At 49.9% G+C, this 20721-nt stretch overlaps 4 protein-coding genes across 4 annotated transcripts in view; 3 read left to right on the top strand and 1 right to left on the bottom strand.

Moving 5' to 3' along the window:
* The first annotated feature begins 9 nt into the window (after positions 1–9).
* On the top strand, positions 10–6623 carry LOC310646873 (2'-5'-oligoadenylate synthase 1-like). Its single transcript, XM_083373658.1, has 6 exons — positions 10–395; positions 1131–1413; positions 2181–2350; positions 3789–4012; positions 4821–4968; positions 5475–6623. The coding sequence occupies exons 1-6, from the start codon at positions 219–221 to the stop codon at positions 5520–5522; spliced, it is 1050 nt and encodes a 349-aa protein (XP_083229784.1). The 5' UTR covers positions 10–218; the 3' UTR covers positions 5523–6623.
* A 620-nt stretch (positions 6624–7243) lies between these two features.
* Positions 7244–8804, top strand: ISG15 (ISG15 ubiquitin like modifier). Its single transcript, XM_083373659.1, has 2 exons — positions 7244–7530; positions 7760–8804. Exons 1-2 carry the CDS (start codon positions 7528–7530, stop codon positions 8258–8260), a joined length of 504 nt encoding a protein of 167 aa, XP_083229785.1. The 5' UTR covers positions 7244–7527; the 3' UTR covers positions 8261–8804.
* Positions 8805–10708: 1904 nt separating this feature from the next.
* Positions 10709–17995, top strand: P2RX2 (purinergic receptor P2X 2; the record flags this gene model as incomplete). Its single annotated transcript, XM_083373378.1, has 12 exons — positions 10709–10836; positions 11723–11858; positions 12211–12282; positions 13215–13275; positions 13430–13523; positions 14148–14228; positions 15010–15148; positions 15482–15612; positions 16300–16390; positions 16504–16569; positions 16670–16747; positions 17891–17995. 12 exons carry the CDS (start codon positions 10709–10711, stop codon positions 17993–17995), a joined length of 1182 nt encoding a protein of 393 aa, XP_083229504.1.
* A 1860-nt stretch (positions 17996–19855) lies between these two features.
* POLE (DNA polymerase epsilon, catalytic subunit) overlaps positions 19856–20721 on the bottom strand; it is a 31124-nt gene continuing 30258 nt past the window's right edge. Inside the window, exons 48-49 of the mRNA XM_083373715.1 lie at positions 20594–20683; positions 19856–20412 (exon numbers count right to left, since the gene is read on the bottom strand). Coding sequence (XP_083229841.1) covers positions 20299–20412; positions 20594–20683 — 204 coding nt within the window. The 3' untranslated portion in view covers positions 19856–20298. The remainder of the gene's footprint in view (positions 20413–20593; positions 20684–20721) is intronic.

Genomic DNA, 20721 nt, shown 5'->3' with positions numbered 1-20721 from the left:
CTTCTTCGGACAAGATCAGCGGGAGGCAGGGCGCCCCTTCCCCTCCTTCCCCTCCCTCTCCCGGCTGCTTTTCTCCGGCCGTCCCTCGGCTCTCCAAGCGCCGCCGGCTCCACCCTCCGGGGAAACGAAACTGCTCCAAAGGAGGAGAAACGAAAGCTCGGAAGGCGGCCAGCTTTAGCGGAGGGTTGCGTGGGGGGATTCCACTCCGCTGCCCGGCCATGGGGTCTCTCCGCGAAGCGCGGGACCTGGACGTCTTCCACGCCTCCTACCTGCAGCCCAGCGAGGCCTTTCTCCGCCAGGCGCGCCAGGCCATCCACCGCATCTGCGAGTTTCTCAAGGCGCGCTGCTTCCAGGATGCGCCCTGGGGCGGCACCCGGGTGCTCAAGGTGGTCAAGGTGAGCAGTCAAGATGCCTGGGCTTGGGGGGGAGATGGGGGAGAGACTCAGCCCGGGAAAGGCGTTGGGATGCTCTCTCTCTCTCTCTCTCTCTCTCTCTCTCTCTCTCTCTCTCTCTCTCTTTCTCCTTCTCTCTCTCTCTCTCTCTTTCTCCTTCTCTCTCTCTCTCTCTCTCTCTCCTTCTCTCTCTCTCTCTCTCTCTCCTTCTCCTTCTCTCTCTCTCTCTCTCTTTCTCCTTCTCTCTCTCTCTCTCTCTTTCTCCTTCTCTCTCTCTCTCTCTCTCTCCTTCTCTCTCTCTCTCTCTCTCTCTCTCTCTCTCCTTCTCTCTCTCTCTCTCTCTCTTTCTCTCTCTCTCTCTTTCTCTCTTCTCTCTCTCTCTCTCTCTCTCTCTCTCTCTCTCTCTCTCTCTCACACACACACACACACACACACACACCACCACCACCACCACTAGGCAAGCTGTCCTGAAATGTTCTGTTGTGTTGGGACTGGGTGATCACACATTAGGCTGGAGGCAGTGAAGCCCCTTTCCTCCCCCCCCCCTGGGGTAGCAAAAGAGAGCAGTAGAATTGGAAGGGAAACCCTCCCCCTCCCCCACCACCATTATTACCTTCCTCCTCATAATGTCAACTAGGTGATGGCAGCTGCATACCTTAGGTCGATCTCACGGTGCAAATGCCCAGGAGACCCACGACAGGTGAAATTCTAACCCTTTTCCCCATTTTTTCCCCCCAGGGTGGGTCGCTGGGAAAAGGCACATCGATGAGAAATGGGTCAGATGCTGACCTGGTGCTGTTCTTGAACATCTTCAGAAGTTACACAGACCAGGAAAAGAATCGGAAGATGATCCTGGAGGAGATTGAACGGCAGCTGGGCAGATGCCAGAAGGAGCTGTATTGGGAAGTTCACTTTGAGCCGTTCCGTCACGCCAACCCTCGTGTGCTCCAATTCACGTTGAGTTCCAAAAAGTCAGTGGATTCCCTTCAATTTGATGTCCTGCCAGCCTACGATGCCCTAGGTGGGTTTTTCTTCCTGAGCAAGGGGAGTTGGGCAGGGTGCGCCAGAGGCTGGGAGAACAGTATTGTTGTTAGCTGCAAAGTCGTGTCCGACCCACCGTGACCCCACCCCATGGACAACGTTCCTCCAGGCCTTCCTGTCCTCCACCATCTTCTGGAGTCCCTTTAAGCTCACGCCTCCTGCTTCAGTGACTCCATCCAGCCACCTCCTTCTCTGTCGTCCCCTTCTTCTCTTGCCCTCAACCTTTCCCAGCGTTAGGCTCTTCTCCAGTGAGAACAGTAAAGCCTCCTCTAAAGGGAATGTAGCTTATGTAAGCAATTCAGAAAGTCCTCAAGGCCCCGGGCCCCTGGGGGTTCTGACAAATAAGCTGGCAAGCGAAGAGGAAGCAGAAAAAAAATGCAGTGTCTTGCAACTGTTCTTGTTCCTTTTCTTTTGGCCATCGTGTCAAAGGAAGAGAGAACATGGGTGAGGTTTTCCTGCCTGAAAAGGGCTGTCCTTGGACCCGTTTTCGGGGGTGTGTGAATGTCGGTGTGCTTTGCACCCACTGGGCTTCCACAGTTTCCCTGCAGTCCCAACGGGGGATCCGGGCGGGGGTCTCTTTCCCATGCTCCTTCAGGAGCAAAGGAGCTCCTGTTAATCCTTGCCTTTCTGAAACGGATGAAGGTTCCTTGTTTCCACTGGAGAGATTGGGTAAGATGCTCCGTCTGCAAGGTTGGTGGAGAATTTCAAAAAGGCTTTCAAGGCCTACTTGGAACTTTCTCTTCACAGGCCAATTTCATGGATCCAAGCCTGACCCTCAGATATACGTCGATCTGATCCGCACAGGCGGCTGTGGCGAGTTCTCTGCCTGCTTCACGGAGCTGCAAAAGAATTTCATCGTGGACCGTCCAACCAAGCTGAAGAGCCTCATCCGCCTGGTGAAATCCTGGTACAGGGAGGTTTGTAGTCTGAAGAGTTGGTTCGTGGTCCCAATTTATGGAATCCGGTTTCCCTATGAAGAACCGTGTCTTGGAGAGTTGCTGAGTCAGCCTTTCTTAGGAAACACACACACACACACACCAATCCCACTTCAACACTTTGGGATACTATAAAAAAATTTAGCGCATGGTGATGAATCATCACAGCAACCCTTTGCTGAAACTGAAAAGCAAAGTTGAGGGAACTCAGCAATTGGATGAGAGACCACCAGGTAATCCCCTGGGCTGTACAGTAGGCTAGACCAGGATGGAAAGAATGCAACAGCAAACTAATTTCATTATTGTTACTGGGTTTCCCCCCCCCCCTTAGGATTTATTATTTTTCAATTTTCAGTTTAGCCAACAGTTTTGAAATTCCCAGAGGTTTTCCTGCCTTGGAACAGCTTCCTGAGGCGGCAGAGCTTTCGGTTTAACCCCAAACATCTCCCCCTCCCATAGTTATCCCTCCCTCCAGTTCATGGCAGCCAAGCATAATGTGGCAGCTGAGGTTCTGCCCTCCTCCATCCATTTTGGTATCGGCGATCCTCCTTTCTCTTTCCTTCCATAATTCCCAGCATCAAAAGACTTTTCGGGGGAGTTGGGTCTTTGCTTAATGGGTCCAAAAGGCGATAATTTGGCCCTGCTCATTTGTGCCTGGAATGAGCATTCCGAATTGATTTGTTCTTTTGTTTATTTTCGTGGCTATTCGTGGATCCCCAGGTGCCTCTTCCAGCAGCAACGTTTGCTTTTAGAGAGGCTCTTGAGGGACGCAGGATTCTGATCTTTGTTGCAACAAGCACATCCCAACACCTGAGAAGGTCAGGGCTGCCATCTTCCCGCTGCAATCCTGTTCGCATTGATGCCAGCCTGACATGAAATAAGAGGAGAGGGGAGTTGCGGGGGTGGGTGGGTGGGTGGGAGACAGGAAGCAGAAACTATCCTACGTGCCAATCTGGAGTCCGAGGCCAGCTGGCCTGGGAGCGGAAGGCAACTAGCTACCAATGGGGTGCCCCAAACCCCGGAGCTGCTCTACTCAGTACTAATCTGTGGCGTTTCTTTACTATGTGTTCCTTTCCTGTTGATAGTTGTTACTACAAAGCACAAGCTCTCCGCCACTTCAGCATCTTCGTTGTCAATTCCATTGCTGGCCGTTGTCATTACAGCGTGGTCCGCTTTGTATTTAATCTCAGTCCCCCTTTTTTATTGCATGGTGCTTTTTGACTTTCATTATGTACTTTCAATTCTGGTGGTGTTATGTTTTGGGAGAGAGAAAAAACAATAATGAGCACCATTTCAAATAAGGGCTGCTTAAGTACGTTTGCCTTCATATGGCGCCAATTGGTGATAAGAGAGCCAAAGATGGACCATCATTCAAATACTCCAGTGAGTTTTCTTTAAACTCATTTTCTATCTAACCCAGGTGAAAGAAAACTCATTCCCCCCGAAGTATGCCCTTGAGCTACTAACTGTCTACGCCTGGGAGAAAGGAAGTGGAGAGACCAAGTTCGACATGGCGAAGGGTTTCCGCACAGTGCTTTGGCTCATTGAGAAACATAAGGAGGTTTGCATCTACTGGACAAAATACTATGATTTTGAGAATGAGGCCATCAAGAGCTACTTGCAGACCCAGCTCTGTAAAAGCAGGTCAGTCTCCCAGCCTGGATCCCAAGACAAGTCATTTTTCAAACATCAGACAAACGAGACTTGTCATAGTGGAGAAACTCCTGCAACGGCTCCTAGCTAGCTTCAAACTGGAGTAAAAGGCAAAAACCTGTTGAGCCCTTGATTCCTTTGGCTGTCTTACGCTTCAGCGTCTCTTCCTTTTTGGAGTGGAGAGCGCAAAGCGGCTGTGAAATAAATCCTGCCCAGCTCTGGAAAAAGAAATTGGTGGGTTTTTGCCCTTCCCCCCACCCCACCCCCCCGATTCCCTTCTTTCCTTGCAAAATTAATCCTGAAGTGCTAGCTTGACTTTCATCTGACCTAGGAATGCCATTTGTGAACCTGCTGCCCCCCCAACCTTTTGGGCACCAGGGACCGGGGACCGGTTCCGTGGACAGAGGTTTTTCCACAGAGCGGAGCGGGCCTGGTTTTGTGTGCTGCCTGCATCCTGTGGATGGGGCTTCGCTTGTTTGCGTGAACCGGTTTCTGGAATGCCACAGCCCAATGCTGGTCCACGGCCGGGGAAAGTTGGGGACTCCTGCACTAGAAGACAGCAAAGAGACGCAGGACTATTTGCTGCCATCTGTCTGAATTTTTGCAACCCAGCTATGGTAGCCCGACTAATAGCACAGTTGTGAAATGGTAGATCCACCAAGAGTGGGCTAAATGCGTTGTTAAAATCTAAATACGATAACAGGCTTGGGAAATTTCAACAGGGCCCGCACTCAGGGACAGGGGTCACCATCTGTTCTGGCTTGTGCAAATGACCGTAATTCTCTTTATTGGACTTTAGGCCAGTGATCCTTGATCCAGCAGATCCAACTGCAAACGTTGGAGAGGGAAAACGTTGGAATCTGCTTGCAAACAAAGCAAAAGCTTACGCTTACATGAAATGCTGTCGGAACCCGGATGGTTCTTTTGTTGAGCCCTGGATTGTGCCGGTGAGGAAAAAAGAATTGCTTATTTGCTGGGTATCTTTGGGATAAACCTAGAGCAGGGCGAAATATTTGAACACAATTGGCTTGCGCTTTGAAGTGGGGCACGGCTTTGTTTTATGGTCTCTCTCTAGAGCAGAACTTGGCTTTTTTCTTCCAAAGTTGGCATCTAGGACTGCAGCCAGCTTGCCATGGTCAGCTTCCCGTTTGCCAACTCACTGCAGCCAGCTTGCCATGGTCAGCTTCCCGTGGGACAAGAGTTACCACTAATATCAAAGAGATGGTGGAACAGAATCACTAAAGAACGGCTGCAAAAGGAGGGACAGAATGGAATGTGAATGACAAAAAGTAAAATGATGTTTAAAATTATTTTCAATAATTGAACTGAATTGTCACTGCCGTGTTGGCTACAGCAAATTATCGCATTCCGAGTTGCAAGGGCGATGGCAAAGGAACATCTCCCGCAGGGCTCCGGACAAGTAACAAATGGTCCATTTTTGTGTGTTTTCCAGCTGGCAATGGAAGCACCTCAGGAGGAAGGATGGTGCACCCTGGTGTGACCCTGCGTGGATCTGAAAGGCTGGGCTGGAAGCAGCTGGATGGCAGCACGTGTGCTCTTTGGCTTTTAATGCTACTTCAGGAGCTGAAATTTATGATGAAAAACAGGAATTACATACCGAGCTTAAGAAACAATCTGAAATGGATGAAGATGTGATTTTAAAAGCCCACTTACTTTGAGGAATTCAAGGCATGGAAGAGATACAGTGGGACATACCGGGGTGGTGGTTGCAGGGTGTGTGTGTGTGTGTGTGTGTGTGTGTGTCTAGGGAATGGGATCCAATAATGAAATCCAGCTTCAATTTGCATTCGGGTACTTCCAATTTTAGTCATTTTGACTTTAGGTTGGTGTGTATTTTACATATTCTGTTCAGAAAGGGGCTGACTTAAAGGAAACATATGTGTCAACCTCCAGCTCAGGTATCCAAATAAAAGTCCAGGATTATTTTCATTTCTGAAAAGCTGACTGTTTATTGAAAACATGAAGGGGAATGCCTTGGGATTTTAGAGTTAGTTTTACCTCGCCTTTACCAGGCCATGTATTCAATAAAGAGTAAGCTTTTCAGAAATGAAAATAATCCTGGCCTTTTATTTGGATACTGGGGCTGGAGGTTGACATTAAACTAACTCCATCTCTGTGGTTAACCGGTACCAGGAGGAAATGGGGCACCCCTCTGGGCAGTCAGTTGTAATACAGTTCCTTATTTAACCCATCTCAAAATTGCTAGACTAACGGGACAAAACGATGATGTTACTATATCTCAGGAAAACTGGGCAGAGCCTGGAATGGAATTGTGGTAGAAAGGGCAGGTAACCCATGTTGGGCAAAAAAATTTTTTTTAAAAAAATTCTCTTTTAGATGCTTACTGCAGTTGGTCCCTTGACCAATACTTCCTCCATTTATCTTTGTAGACAGTGAGAGCCTTGCATGATTGAAGGGCAAATGAGAAGCGACACAAAACTTTGTCCTCGATTGGGCTTTCGCCGCTGCGTTTTGTTTAATGATACTTCTTCCTATAACATGCTTTGTGATTAAAGTTATTATTATTATTATTATTATTATTTTGGCTCTGCTTTGCTTAATAAACTTTTTAAAGCTTTTACTGCGTTTTATGCTTTTATCATGTTCAGAGTCCACACGCTGCCTGTGTACGTCCTCGCGTTGACGCTGACACATCCATCTTGCAAGCATTTTGTGCACCAGTTTAAGGGTGGGGGGTGGACCTTGTTGCTGCTGTTCCTGTTTGGCAACTGCTTCATATTTATGACGGTTCCAGAGTCCCGGGTGTCACGTGATCCCCTTTTGCTCTCGCCTGCCTTCTTTTGGATGGGGGAGGGGGGCGTCCCCTATTACGTGGTGGGTTCTGGACAGCATGGAAGACAGCAGGCAGATGAGTACAGCAACAGCTGTACTGAACAAAGGGGGGGGTTACCTGTACCCCTTATATACCTTGCCAGGTACGCTCCCGGTCAATCCCTCCATCTGAATCTCCCGCCGGAAGCTAACCAGCCAATCCGGTAACGGTACAGCGCCACCTGGTGGTATTTGCTGAGCTGCTGCTTTAACCCCACACATAACCTCCCCGACTTCCCCCTCCTTCTAAATAGACTGCACTCCAAACTCCATCATCCTGGGCCAGCCGAGGGCGGCCTTAGAGAAACCCTGTTCCTTTCTGATCGCCTAAGAGTCGTTCCATCCCCCACCCACCCACCCCGCCCCGCCCAGCCCAGTCCAGCCCGGGGAAAAACCCTTTCTCGCCGGCGACGTCCCGCTGGCTTTCACTTTCGTTTTCCCTTTCCTTTTCGAGTTTCGCTTTCGCCTCCGCAGCGCCGCGCGGGGAAGTTTTGCTTTCCGGGGAAGCTCCGCCCCGCCGGGCGAGGGGAAAGCCGGGCGGGGGGCGTATAAAAGGAGGCGCTCGGCGGCCGCGAAGCCAGAGGAGGGTTTTGTGGTTCTCCTCTTCGGCGGCGACGGATTGCGAGGACTCGAAGCCCCGAAGACTGGCGAGGATGGTAAGGACGGGACGGGACGGGACATCTCTCGGTGTCCCGGCGCAACTCGCGACGAAGCCAAAGCGCGCCTCTGCGGCCGGAGGGGGCTGCGGGGCGGCCGATCTTTGGCGGGGGTGGGGGGCTTCTCCGAGCCGGGCCGGGGTCCAGAGCCCCGGCTCGTCCTGGGGAGGGGAGGCCCAGCCCGAGGCCCAGCCCGACTTCAGCCGAGCCTCCTCTGCGCTTTTCCCAGACGCTGACGCTGACCGTGAAGCTCCTGTCCGGCGAGGCCCACTCGGTGAGCTGCTCGCCCAGCCAGACCGTCTGGGACTTCAAGGTCCGAGTCGGGCAGCAGACCGGGGTGTCGCCCTACCTGCAGAAGCTGGCCCGGGCGGACGGCGCCCACCTGGACCTCCGCGACGGCGCCCCGCTGGCCGACTTCGGGCTGGGCAGCGGGGACACCTTGCTGCTGCTGGTGAAGCAAGAAGAGTCCATCCCCATCCTGGTGAAAAACGCCAACCACCGGACCAGCACTTACCACGTCCTGCCTTCCGACACGGTGGCCCATCTCCGAGCCCGGATTCGCACCCAGGAGAGAATCCAAGACGACCAGTTCTGGCTGTCTTACGGGAGCCAGAGCCTGGAGGAAGGGCGCAAACTCTCCTATTACAACATCTGTCCCGGCGCCACCGTTACTCTGAATCTACGCATGCGGGGCGGGGGTCGGAGCCTCTGGGGAGGGTGTCCTCCGTAACCTGCTGAGTTCCCGGAGGGGGGTTCCCGATGGCTCTGGTGCCGGTCCACTCGCAGGCGCCCTCTTGCCTCCCTCCCATTGGTTGCCCCTGGTAGCTGTAGAGAAATATTCTGCTTTTTTTTTTGAGGGGGGTGGGTGGGGAAGCAAGCATTAACTGCCAAGACTGGTCATCAAGGGAAAGCAGAGACTTTGTATAACCCAAGGCACAACTGGAAAATCTACCTTTCGTTTTCCCAGATGATAAATCTGAAATAATATCTGCTAACAAAAGAGGGAGAGCCAATATCCCCCCCCCATGGAGAATTTGCTTGTTCTGTCCCCCCTCCCCTTCCTAGCCATCCCAGGTTCTATTTTTTGTTAGCCCCAGAGGGAGGGGAGGGGAGGGAGGGAGAACAGGGGAATCCATCTTGAATCCTGTACCTTTATGGAAAGTTTTTTTTCTCTTGTTACTGTAGACTAGAAAAATTGTACCATGTAGCTCTGCATTTTACCTTGACCCAGTTGTGAAATAAAATAGTTTTTCAAATAAAACAATTCAATTGGCCAACAAGTATTGTTCCTTTTCTCTGTTGTCTGGGCTCAGCGGTATCCCGTTTTATGTAAGGCAGAATTCAACCTCATTTTCTTGGAGTGGAGAGGCCATCATGAGAAGCGGAATGCAGACAGAACTTGAATTGGATGGTTGGTGACGTTTTGGGCGGTGGTGGATGATCTACGTTTGATTTTATTGTGCTGGAGGGGTTTGGACTTCAGTCCCAAGCTGCTCTATTCAAGCAAGGTTGCCTACCCCTGCGGGGGCTCATAATTGCCTGCCGCCTAGGTGTGATTTGCTTTGGGGGGGGTTCAATGAATGTTTATTGAAAGTTTCACCAAGTTTGAAACCTGATGAAAAGAAAAGAAAGAAGAAAAAATAAGAGTAGAGAAAGAAAATATAAAGTATATTTTCAACAAATATAAATAGAAATTCTAAAATATAACAAATAGAAATTCTAAATTCTAAAATTTATCTCATATTACAAAAGAATGCATATTATTTTCTAGTCAAAACCACAAATCATTAAAGGCATTTTTCCTTTCTTATGCCAAGTCCTAAATTTCCAGGCAGCCATAAATGAAGCTACTGTATTTTCTTTAATAAAGAAAGTTAGCCACTCCAAGGCAGCATCAAACTTCCCATTTTTGAGCATATAATAGTCTCTTTGTAGAGTCACATTGAAGAATCTTTCCTAAGGAGTTTTGGAGCCTGCCCTATCTTATGTTTCCTGGTAAAATACATGGGAAAAATCCCATTTCAGACAAATGGCTGTTCAATCTTTTCTTGGAAAACCTCCGGTGACTGGGAGAATCAAAATCATGTGAAGCCTTAATACCGCTTTCTAAAACCTTAGCAAGGCCACACCTGGAATATGGTATCCAGTTTTGGCCACCACATTGTGAAAAAGATGTTGAGGCTTTGGAAAAAAGTGCAAAGAAAAGCAACTAAAATGATTAAGGGCTTGGAGACAAAAACATAAGAATGGTTGCAGGAAGTGGATATGGTGAGTCAGGGTGTCAAAACTCGTCACGTGTCGCGCAACCTATCACCACTTTTTTTTCCCCATTGCCGGCAATGGGTGGTGGGCGGTTTCAGCACAACATCCGGCCTGTGGGGAGGCAATTCGACACCCCTGGTCTAGAGAAAAGGACTAGATCAGGGGTCTTCAAACTTGGCCCTTTTATGACTTGTGGACTTCAACTCCCAGAATTCCTCAGCCAGCTTTGGGAATTGAAGTCCACAAGTCATAAAAGGGCCAAGCTTGAAGACCCCTGGACTAGATAGTGTGTGTGTGTGGGGGGGTATGATAGCAGTATTCCAGTATTTGAGGGGCTACCACAAAGCACCCAAAGGCGGGACAAGAAACTAAATTAAGAGGAAACGTCCGAACAGAACAATTAACCAGTAGAACCGCTTGCCTCCAGATGTTGTGGGTGCTTCATCACCGGAGGCTTTGAAGAAGAGACTGGACAGCCACTTGTCAGGAATAGGGTCTCCTGCTAGGGGTTGGACTAGAAGACCTCCAAGGCCCCTTCCATCTCTATTCTGAGTGATCTATTCTCTATTCTGATGATGATTGCAGATTGTGAAGGCTTTGAAGTTTGCGAAGGCGGAGTGCTGGACATAGGATGTGGGTGCTTTTCGATGGCAACAGGGGGCGATCTTGCCCCAGAGATGAACATGGCTTTTCCTGAGAATTGCAGGAGACAAAAGATATGTAAATATGTAAATCCCGCATCCTTTCCTTGGATGAGCCAGCCTGTAAAGCGAAGGGTGGACAGCCTCTGGCTTGTACATCACCTCCCTGCGAAGCTACAGCCCAATCCTCCAAAAAGCTTGTTGGGATCCAGACTTCCTCACCATAGGTTTGAGCTGGCTTGTCTTCTCGCTACTCCAATAAAAGAAGGGAGGCAATGGGTTGGGGGGATGTCTGGAGGAACCTCTGGAGTTACGAGACCCCCAAAGTGATGGTGGTGAAGAATCCTAGCCTAGGCATCATTTACCGGCTGCTCCAGCTCCTGGTCCTGGTTTACTTCATCTGGTAAGTGTCCCCGCCATCCCGCCCAAGGATGCTTTGGGCCGATATTGTGGTGTCTAACTCGAGGGACATAATGTGATGCACAACAAGAACATTTAGACAAGGAAACACACGGGAATGTGTGATTTACGTGTATGTAGTTATTTCAGAATTACATATTAATGTCGGATCCAAACAACTGTGGGGAAAGAAGAAATGGGTCTTCCTAAGAGCAAAACAGTTTGCTTTTTAGAGACAGGGTACACAGAAGTGGGGTACAGCAAGCAGTTTTTTTATAGGGGGAGCTTGAAGTGTCTATGTGCTGACACTTGAGGGGCGTGTGTATGTATGCGTGTAGGTATGTTTATTCTTGTGAACATGCAGCTCCTCTGGAAGACCTAATTTAATTAACTCTGTGTTTGCAGACCTTATCCTTTGATGTGTGGATTAGGGCTGGGTAACTTATTTGGGGGGTTTGAGGAAGTCAGAGGAAGGGGTTTCCCGCCGTTTGCTATTTTTACTTGATTAATTTAGTTTCGGCTTGACCCTCGATAATCTAGTGGAGAGCCTGATTCTCAGACCGTGGTGGATTCCGCTAATATTTTAAGGGAAGATGGAAACCGGAGAAAGGGTGTAATGCATGTTGATAGAAAGCTTCTCGCAATGGGATGAGGCCTGCTGTGTGAACGCAGCCGCGGTCTTTCTCCTCGGCTTAGCCTGAGCGAACACCATTCACCTCCGTAGTTGTGAGATAGTTGGGACACCTCTGAGGTGAAAGGCCCTTTTTGTCAAGGGAATAAAGGAAAGTTGCTGGCAGGGAGACAGCTCTTCCCACTGGTCCTGCTGGCTGAAGCAGACTCTGCTTTAAGGAGCTGTCTGGGTGCCACTGATGCCCTTCTTTCTGCCACAGGTATGTGTTTAGCAACCAGAAGGGCTACCAGGAGTGGGACTCCGGTCCAGAGAGCTCCGTCATTACGAAAGTCAAGGGGGTCACCTTCTCACAGCGCAAGGTGTGGGATGTGGAGGAATACGTGAAGCCCCCAGAGGTGAGACCCATGAGAGGAGGAATATCTGGGGGCAGCAGGGGGGAAGGGCTTGGCCACTCTTACCTTGCTGGAAACCGCCAGCCTTGGTCTCAGGTTGCCCAAGGATGGGAGAAAAAAATTTGGTTGTAACTCCACAAGACAGCTTCTCCTAGAAGTGGCTTCTTAGAGTCCCAGCCTTCAGACTCAGCACTGGGTTTAATGAATCTCCTTCCTTCCTTCCTTCCTTCCTTCCTTCCTTCCTTCCTTCCTTCCTTCCTTCCTTCCTTCCTTCCTTCCTTCCTTCCTTCCTTCCTGATTTCTGGCTACATAATGTTGATTTCCACAAATCTTGTGACACGGCTCTTCCCCGCAGGGGGGCCGAGTCTTCAGCATCATCACCCATGTGGAAGTGACCCCTTCGCAGACCCAGAGGACCTGTCCAGAGGTAGGAAGCTTGGAGGAGGCAAAGCCAAGAAGCCATCGCGAGCACAAACATCCCTTGAAAGTAGTCGGGAGAGCTTCTGAATATTGACGGACGGGCTCTTATTATTATTTTTTTTTGTCTATTCCACTTTGCTCTGGGTGCCCCAGTTGCGCATTTGAGGGCTTCCATCTTTACTTTTAGTTTCTCATGCGGCCCCATCAAAGGTTCTTGGGAACTGAAGCTTTCACAAAACCTAGTGAGGCTGTTGAAGTTCTCTCCCAATCCTTGGAAGCTGTGGGGGTTTGGATGGGGGTGGGACACCCTTGCCTCCATCCTACCAAGACGGAGTGGCAGTGACTGTTTGGGCCACTTTGACATGTGGACTCCCCATCTTCAATCCTACGTCCATGATTAAAGGTGGGAAATCCCCACAGCTCAGCGGTCCAAACTGCGCTTTGCCATTCCAGGGCGACGTGCCAGCTGGACGCACGGGTCCCGCTCAATGACAGGTGGCACCTGTTGGCAGAAAGGCCTTGGCATAGCACCTGTCATGCCCTTTTCTAGGCCTTTCAGACAGTCACCTGTGCCCTGTTCACCTTGCTCCTTGACTACTGCAATGTGCTCCGTGTAGGGCTGCCCTTGAAGACCACCTGGGCTTGCCTTGATATCCCCAGGTAGATATCTTCCGCTTAACAAGCTGCACCCACTGCCATGCGGAAGTCTCCCAAATTTAGAGACGTTGTCCGCCTGTTGGATTTTCTTTGCCTGCCAGTTTTGGGGAGAAGTTCCAAGGCCATTTTTTATTTTTTTATTTTAATTCCAAGAAAGGGCTCGGCGTCCGCTGGTCAACAACCAAGAAGAAAAATTCTTTGCTGGGCAGGTCACCCCAATGTATCCCGGGTCTGGCATCTTTACTGACCACTAACCCCCCCTCCTGTCTCCCTCTTGTGCAGAATCTGAGGGCTTCCTGCACGTCTGATCGCGAATGTGCCAGGGGTGAGGTGCTGGGGAACGGTGAGTAAGGGGTCACCTCTCCTGGCGATGACACTAAGTAGCCTCCAGTCTCCGGGGGCCCATCCCTTGTGGCGGCATGGAGACAGCCATACCCGGAGCATAAAAGCAGGCGTAAAGAGGAGATCTGCATTTTTTGATTTGGGCTTTTCCGCAGGAATGAAGACAGGGCGTTGTGTCCCCTACAACGTCACCAGGAGGTCCTGCGAAGTAATGGCCTGGTGTCCCGTGGAGAACGGGGCGAGTTTTAGGTAAGAAAGGGCATGGAGACAAGTGGCTCTCCGGTCCAACTGTGCCCTGGTTGGTGTCTTAAGCTGGAGTAAGAAGCTTGGCTCGCGTAACGTACCAAATGCCTGATTTGTTTTAACTTTGGCGAGACGCAAGGGGTTGGCTCACGTTCTGTATTAAGTTGTGATTTTTGGCTTGCAGGCCACAATGGCTGGAGTCTGTACTCAGATCAAAGTAATGTTGGTCTAGAAGAGATCAATCCCACGATGGTTTAGAATGAACGGGGGGGGGGGGCTATTGCGTTTCCTTGCAAGTAGATGGTTATTTCACAAGTTGGGAGGATCTTAGCCACTTTCAGAAATTAAAAAGAGCTCCTCCTGGCAAAGTTAGCAAGGAAGCCGAAAGGGAAAGCTGGGCATGGATTACTAGGAATGTCCTGTGGTCAATTTCATTTTATTTCTATATCTAGGTGAAGGTTTGAGCCTGAGGTTAAGCTTGGTTGTAATCATTCCAGAGAATTAGGAAGGAAAGAATCTCTGCACTCGGATTTCATAAAACCCAGAAGAAGGCAGAACTTGTGGTCCCCGCCAGCTTTTGGCTCCGTCTTAATGTGGCTTTTTTCTCTCTTTTTTTTTTTTACTTCATAGTGAGAGTTTGGCAACGATGGCTCCAGAGGTCACCATTCTCATCAAGAACAGCATCCATTTCCCTCGCTTTCACTTCTCCAAGTAAGCACCTCCTGGACGGTCCCTTAAACACGGAGCCAGCCGTGCGCGGCAGCAGCCAAAAAAAAAAAAGCGAACACAGTCCTGGGTTGCAAGAGAGGCACCGAATCAAAATCACGCGAAGTACCACTTCGTAAAGCCTTAGTAAGGCCACACCTGGAACACTGCATCCGGTTTCGGTCATCACGTAGAAAAAGACGTTGAGACTTTGGAAAAAGTGCAAAGAGGAGCAACTGAGATGATTAAGGGGACCAGAGGCAAAAAAATAAAGAACGGTTGCAGGAATTGGGAACGGCCGGTCTAGAGAAAAGAAAGACTCGTTTGGCGGGGGGGGGGCATGATAGCAGTATCCCAGTATTTTTTTTATTTTAATCCCATTTATATCCCGCCCTTCTCCGAAGACTCAGGGCGGCTTACAAGCTTAGCAGTAGCCTTCATTCTATGTATATGCCTGCTTGTTAGGGCTTTCACACACACCCCAATCGGCATTATTACAAAGTCAGCTTAATTGCCCCCAACAATCTGGGTCCTCATTTTACCTACCTGGGAAGGATGGAAGGCTGAGCCAACCTTGAGCCTGGTGGGACTCGAACCTGCACTGATTGCAGGCAGCTGGTGTTACTTAAGGAGGCATTAGCCCACTGCTCCACCAAGGCTCTTATTTGAGGGGTTGTCACAGAGAGGAAGGGATCCACCTATCTCCAAAGCACCAGAAGGCAAGACAAGAAACTTCACGATTGGCCTGTGGCTTCTGGCTAATCATCCTGGTTCGTTTTTGCCCCAGAGAGAACGTCAAGGACAACAAGGGTGGATATCTGAAGAACTGCACTTTCAACGAAGCCACAGATCTTTATTGCCCCATCTTCAAGTTAGGCTTCATTGTGGAACAGGCAGGCGAGAACTTTTCCGAACTGGCTGAAAAGGTAAACCGTCTCACCTTGGGCGTTTTGTCTCATTGCTGTGTTACGTTAAGTTGGGGGAGTGTCACTATGTTTGGGGGGATTTGGGGCAGGGAGAGAAAGGGGAAGTGGGTTCAGGTGCTAGTCTAGAGGTGGGAAAACCCAGATTCTAGTTCCCGGTCCCAGAAGTCAGCTGGATGGCTGCTAGTGCCACCCCCTTAGCCAGTCTGGTGGCATGGAGAAGGTGTTGGGGGGGGAAATCCCTGCCTGAGCAGGGGATTGGACTAGATGACCTCCAAGGTCCCTTTCAGCTCTAGTTCCCATTCTGATTCTTTTGGCTCTGCTTTTGCCTGGTAGGGTGGGGTGATCGGCGTGATCATTAACTGGAATTGCAACCTTGACCTGCCGGAGTCTGAGTGCAATCCCAGATACGCCTTCCGCAGGCTGGACCCCAAATGGACACAGGTTTCCTCTGGCTACAATTACCGGTAAAAACTTTTAAACAATTTTGCAGCTTTTTTCCACCCCGGGGGGTGGGGTGGGGCTATGTCTCAAGCCCTTCTGGGTTTTTTTTTCCTTCGGTCAGTCGGTGTGTAAGTAAGTGTGTCAGGGCTGCAACCCTGTCAATCTAACATATTTGCAATGGGGGAGGGAGGAAGAATAGGGAGGAGGGAGGAACATGGGGGGATGTGGGGGGAAAGTGTTGAATCCACTCTGTGCTGGGCAAAGAGGAGGCATCTTCAGTTCAAGGCCACTGAAAGAATGCAGAGATGGAGAAGCTGCCTCAAAGCAACTCTGTTCCCAAAACAAGTATTACTAATCGGAGATCGTCCGATTGTGTGTGTGTGTGGGGGGGGGGGGGGAATTTTCCTGATTCCCCATGCTTATTTCCCCCCCCCTCCCTGCCCAAGAGAGGAAAAGTAAATCTGGCCAGATGGAATGACTAAGAGATGAGTTTCTTAGAACATCTGGAAGGCCACGTTTTTATCTTTGGATAAAAAAAATATTCCAGCGCCAGATCAGGTTGTTGTTTTTTTTTATCCACCTTCTGGGCATCTGAAGCCACAACCCTCAAAAGGGGCTGTTACCTTCTGGAGGAGTGTGGGGGTGTCACCCAGGTACAGCTAAAACAATCAGATCTGGAAGACCAACGCCTTTTGCTTTGAATTTTCCAGATTTGCCAAATATTATCAGCAAGGTGGACGAAGCACACGCACCTTGATCAAGGCCTATGGAATCCGCATTGATGTCTTAGTGCACGGGCAGGTAAGCGAGCCTCCGTTTATAGTTACAGAAGAATGGATGTTTGGCCTTAGGGAAACTCTCCAGATCTTGGTCGAATTGCTGACCAGAGGTTTTGTGGAATCTCCCTTCTTTAGGCTGGGAAATTTAGCCTTATTCCTACCATCATCAACCTGGCCACAGCGCTCATGTCCATCGGAGTGGTGAGTAGCTGTTTTGTGTGTGTGTGTGTGGGGGGGGTTTACCTGCCCAGGTCTCTCCGTGTACTGATCATCTCTGACCCCCTCCCCCCCTTTTTGGCAGGTGACCTTCCTCTGTGATTGGATATTGCTGACTTTCATGAATAAGAACAAGGTGTACAGTGCCCGGAAGTTTGACCAGGTATGGAAGCAGGTCACAGTCTCCGTATTTTGGTCTTCGGGATAGGCTCCCGTGTGCTGGGCTGGCTCACGGGCGCAGGTCAGTAAGAGGGATGTTGTTGTTAGTTGTGAAGTCGTGTCCAACCCATCGCGACCCTATGGACAATGTTCCTCCAGGCCTTCCTGTCCTCTACCATCTTCTGGAGTCCCTTTAAGCTCACGCCTCCTGCTTCAGTGACTCCATCCAGCCACCTCATTCTCTGTCGTCCCCTTCTTCTCTTGCCCTCAACCTTTCCCAGCATTAGGCTCTTCTCCAGTGAGTCCTTCCTTCTCATTAGGTGGCCAAAGGATTTGAGTTTTAGCTTCAGGATCTGGCCTTCTAAAGAGCAGTCAGGGTTGATCTCCTCTAGGACTGACCGGTTTGATCGCCTTGCAGTCCAAGGGACTCGCAGGAGTCTTCTCCAGCACCATAGTTCAAAGGCTTCAATTCTTTGGCGCTCAGCCTTTCTTATGGTCCAGCTTTCACTGCCATACATTGCAACTGGGAAGACCATAGCCTTGACTATACGCACTTATGTTGACAGGGTGATGTCTCTGCTTTTTAGTAAGAGGGATAGGCAGTCATAATTGTCTAAGAACACAATCACGGCACCTATCATCCTGGGCTGCCAAACTGGGAAGGAACATTTTTGTTTCATAACAGCTGGCTGGCCAAGGAGTGTCTTACGATCCTACCAAGTTTGCAACGTGAAAAAGGAGCAGGAGGGTTGTGGGGACTGCCTTCCCTCAAAAAGCTGGTCCATCATCTGGGAAAACAAGTTATGTTTGAAGGAAAGAAGCAGGATAATAAGAATGACAAGAGCCGGGAGGGGCCTTGGAGGTCTTCTAGTCCAACCCCCTGCTCAGGCAGAAAAAAACCCTGTTCCGTTTCAGACAAGTGGTTGTCCCAGCTCTTCTTCAAAACCTCCAGCGTTGGAGAATTCGTGACTTCTGGAGGCAAGCCGTTCCACAGATTTAATTGCTCTGTCAGGAAATTTCTCCTTAGTTCTAGGTTGCATCTCTCCTCGATTAGGTTTCTCTGCCCACAAATGTAGGGGGTTGTTTTAAAAAGCCATCTGTGCACACTAGATAACTCACTGGTGTTTCTCTCTCTCTCTCTGGCCAGATATCAAAGACTCCCGAGGCCTCTGTGAACACTGAATTCAGTGCCACCAATTTCGGCCCCCAAACTTTCTCCTTGGAAGACCCCCAACGCCCTCCGAGGCCCTAGACCTATCTTTTCCGTCCAATCTGCCTCGGCTATGTTTGCATCCGATGACTTTGCCTCTTCCGCCAAGTGTGTCGTCAGCTGCCAAGGAGCCCTCCTGGTCTCACCAAACCCATTTCCAGAATACATTTGCTCTCCTGCCAATGACTAATTCAGGTTAACTAATTTTATTAAAAGGTGTAATAAGCCTTTCTGAGCTGCACAGCGCCTGCCAGATTCCTTCTGGGCTTTGGGCTATGCTGGACTAAAGGAGCTAGCGTACAGAAGAAACGAAGCTGGACATTTTTCGACCCTGGCTAAAGACAAGACTCTTGTTTTTAATCTCCGTTGAAAAGTTTGGGAAGAAAAAAGGGGATGCTGGCAACTGACTCGCACTTATGACGGTCGCAGCGTCCCAGGAGTCACGTGATTGTCCCCTTTGGCGACCTTTTGGCAAGCAAAGTCAGCGGGAAAGCCAGATTCCCTTAACAACCGCTTTAACAACCTCACTTAACAAATTGTGGCGAGAAAAGTTGCAAAAACGGGGCGAAAACCCCACTTCACAAAGCGGCTCGCTTAGCCACCAAAAACGTTGGGCTCGATTGCGGTCGTCAATGAATTAGGGGCTTGGACTCAAGTTAACCTCGGGGATCCAGTCTCTCCGTCTTCAAAGAGTCCAGAAACAATGAAAATAAACCCCAAGCTTCATTCCGTCGGAAGAAAGCTCTTTTCTTTGCATCTGCTTCCCGAGCGGACAAAAGCACCAGCACGGCCACGCGAATAGCAGCTAATTGAATCAAACGACTCACACAATCTAATTAGTTTCCTGAGGAACAGCCGGCTTTGCGGAAGCTCAAGCACTTGAGTTGCCTTTATCTACTGTTTCAAAAGGGGAGGGGCACCACTGGGGAGCCAGGCTGATGGCACTTTGCGGAAAAACGGATACCGCAACCAAGAAGAAAGATTGTGCTGTTGTGTTTTTTTTTTTTTTGAGGCCCAAGGCTTCGCTCTTGCCTTGAAGTGACCTGCAAGGAAAGGACGTGGGATCAGGCCCCCAAACTCAGCACAGCGGGGACAAAAACAGACTCACATTGATGAGGGTTAAGGTGTCCCAGGGTCACGCGATCGAACGGCAGCAGCGATTCACACAACAACCGTGGCAAGAAAGGTCGTAAAAGGGGCCAAAACTCACTTCCCAAATTTCTGGTAAATGTTGGGCTTGAGTGTGGTCCAATTTTCCGGCCAGGAGATGAGGCAAGTTCTTTGTCAGGCCTGAGCACCGTGGTTATAACCACCGCGATAAGCATGTTTTTCCCTTCCTGCTTCTTACGCTCCCCTCCCCCACTTCGGATAATGGCCGTGGCGCCACTGCTGCCGTCGGTCGTAATGAGAGGCTCAGACAGCCCAGGAGGAATAGAGTTTCTTCCCCTCCTTGATTAGGCCGAGCCAAATTTCATTAGGGCTCCCATTAGGAGCCATCCTGACTTATTCATGGGCCGTCAGAGAGGCCTGGTACCCAGCCAGCCTTCGAAGGAGAGGAGAGGGAAGGGCCGGCTTCCTTGAAAAGCAGGTCAGGGGGGTTCTCATCCCGGAGGGGACTGGAGGCAAACATGGGAACGCTAATTGGCAGGCTTGCCAATTTTCAAAGGCGTGACCAAAGTTGGGAAACCTGCCTCCCATCAGGTGGAGGTTGCCATTTCTCCCCAATGGGTCGAGGGTTGGACTAGAAGACCTCCAAGGTCCCTCCTTCCAAAGCTGTTAACATTTTATCGGATGCAATCAAGCAGTTTTATTTCACTGGGCACCGCCTTATTAATCTGCTTCATTCGTTCGGATTTAGGCTGGTTGAACTCTTCATTTATTAAATATATTGGCCAAAGCTGGTTTGAAGGGAAAAAAAAAGGATTTATAGCACAAACTTTAAAAACCAAAAAAAGTCAGAATAATAATAATAATAAAAACAGCATAAAATCTGGGCAGAAAAATGCCCCCATAATTTAAAGTTTGTTCCGGGTCTGTAAAAAAAAAAAGGGTGGGGTGGGGTGGGGGGAGACACAAGGATCCCCCCCCCCGAGACTCCTTGCATTTCCGTGCTGGGTTTCACAAGACACGTCAGCCTCCTTCTGACAGGGCCTTAATTCTCCTCTTGATGTTTCCACGCAAGACGGGACAACTTTAAGGCCTGCAACTTTGGCCTTCCCTTGCCAGCTGCCTATGCAAATCGTTCTCTCCTTAGGACTTCACAGCCAGGCCGCAAAGGAGACCTGTGCACTTTTGGGTGTTGTTTCGGCCCGAAAGGATGTGCGTGTGTGTGCGTGTGTGTCTTCTCAGGAGAGAAGCTGAGGATTCATCTGAAGCAGCCACTGAACGTTCTCCAGCAAGTGGGCCATCCCGTAATGCCGAGCGATGCCCTGGAAAACCTTCAGATGATCCAGGAAGCTCTGGGTGCGAGAGGAAAGAGAGAGAGAGAGAGAATGAAGGGAAGGTGGGCAACCCTCAGGCAAGGGATGGAGAGGAAGCGGGGGGGGGGGTAGGTGCTTCACCCATCAGCGGAGAGCAAAGGTCAAGCCCCCGAGGGTGGGGTGGGGTGGGGTAAAAGCTAGAAATTGGGCTTTGCTCTACCTTGGTGGGCAGGAGGAGGTCAAAGTTCCCCGCACAACTGCAGTAGACGGGCATGTGGGTGTCCTTGATGCCTTTGCACTTCAAGCAGACCTGAAACGCTCAAGACACAACCAATTAGGCTCTGCTTC

The sequence above is a fragment of the Vipera ursinii genome (genome assembly GCF_947247035.1).
Source record: "Vipera ursinii genome assembly, chromosome: 14".
NCBI classification, from domain to species: domain Eukaryota; kingdom Metazoa; phylum Chordata; class Lepidosauria; order Squamata; family Viperidae; genus Vipera; species Vipera ursinii.
The sequence above is the reverse complement of the archived record's forward strand: the minus strand, read 5'-3'. Positions and strand labels throughout refer to the sequence as shown.

Coding starts and splice junctions, on each gene's coding strand:
- LOC310646873 (XM_083373658.1), top strand. CDS start 219: ATGGGGTCTCTCCGCGAAGCGCGGGACCTGGACGTCTTCCACGCCTCC. Junction 396..1,130: donor GGGTGCTCAAGGTGGTCAAG/GTGAGCAGTCAA, acceptor TTTTCCCCCCAG/GGTGGGTCGCTGGGAAAAGG. Junction 4,013..4,820: donor ACCCAGCTCTGTAAAAGCAG/GTCAGTCTCCCA, acceptor ATTGGACTTTAG/GCCAGTGATCCTTGATCCAG.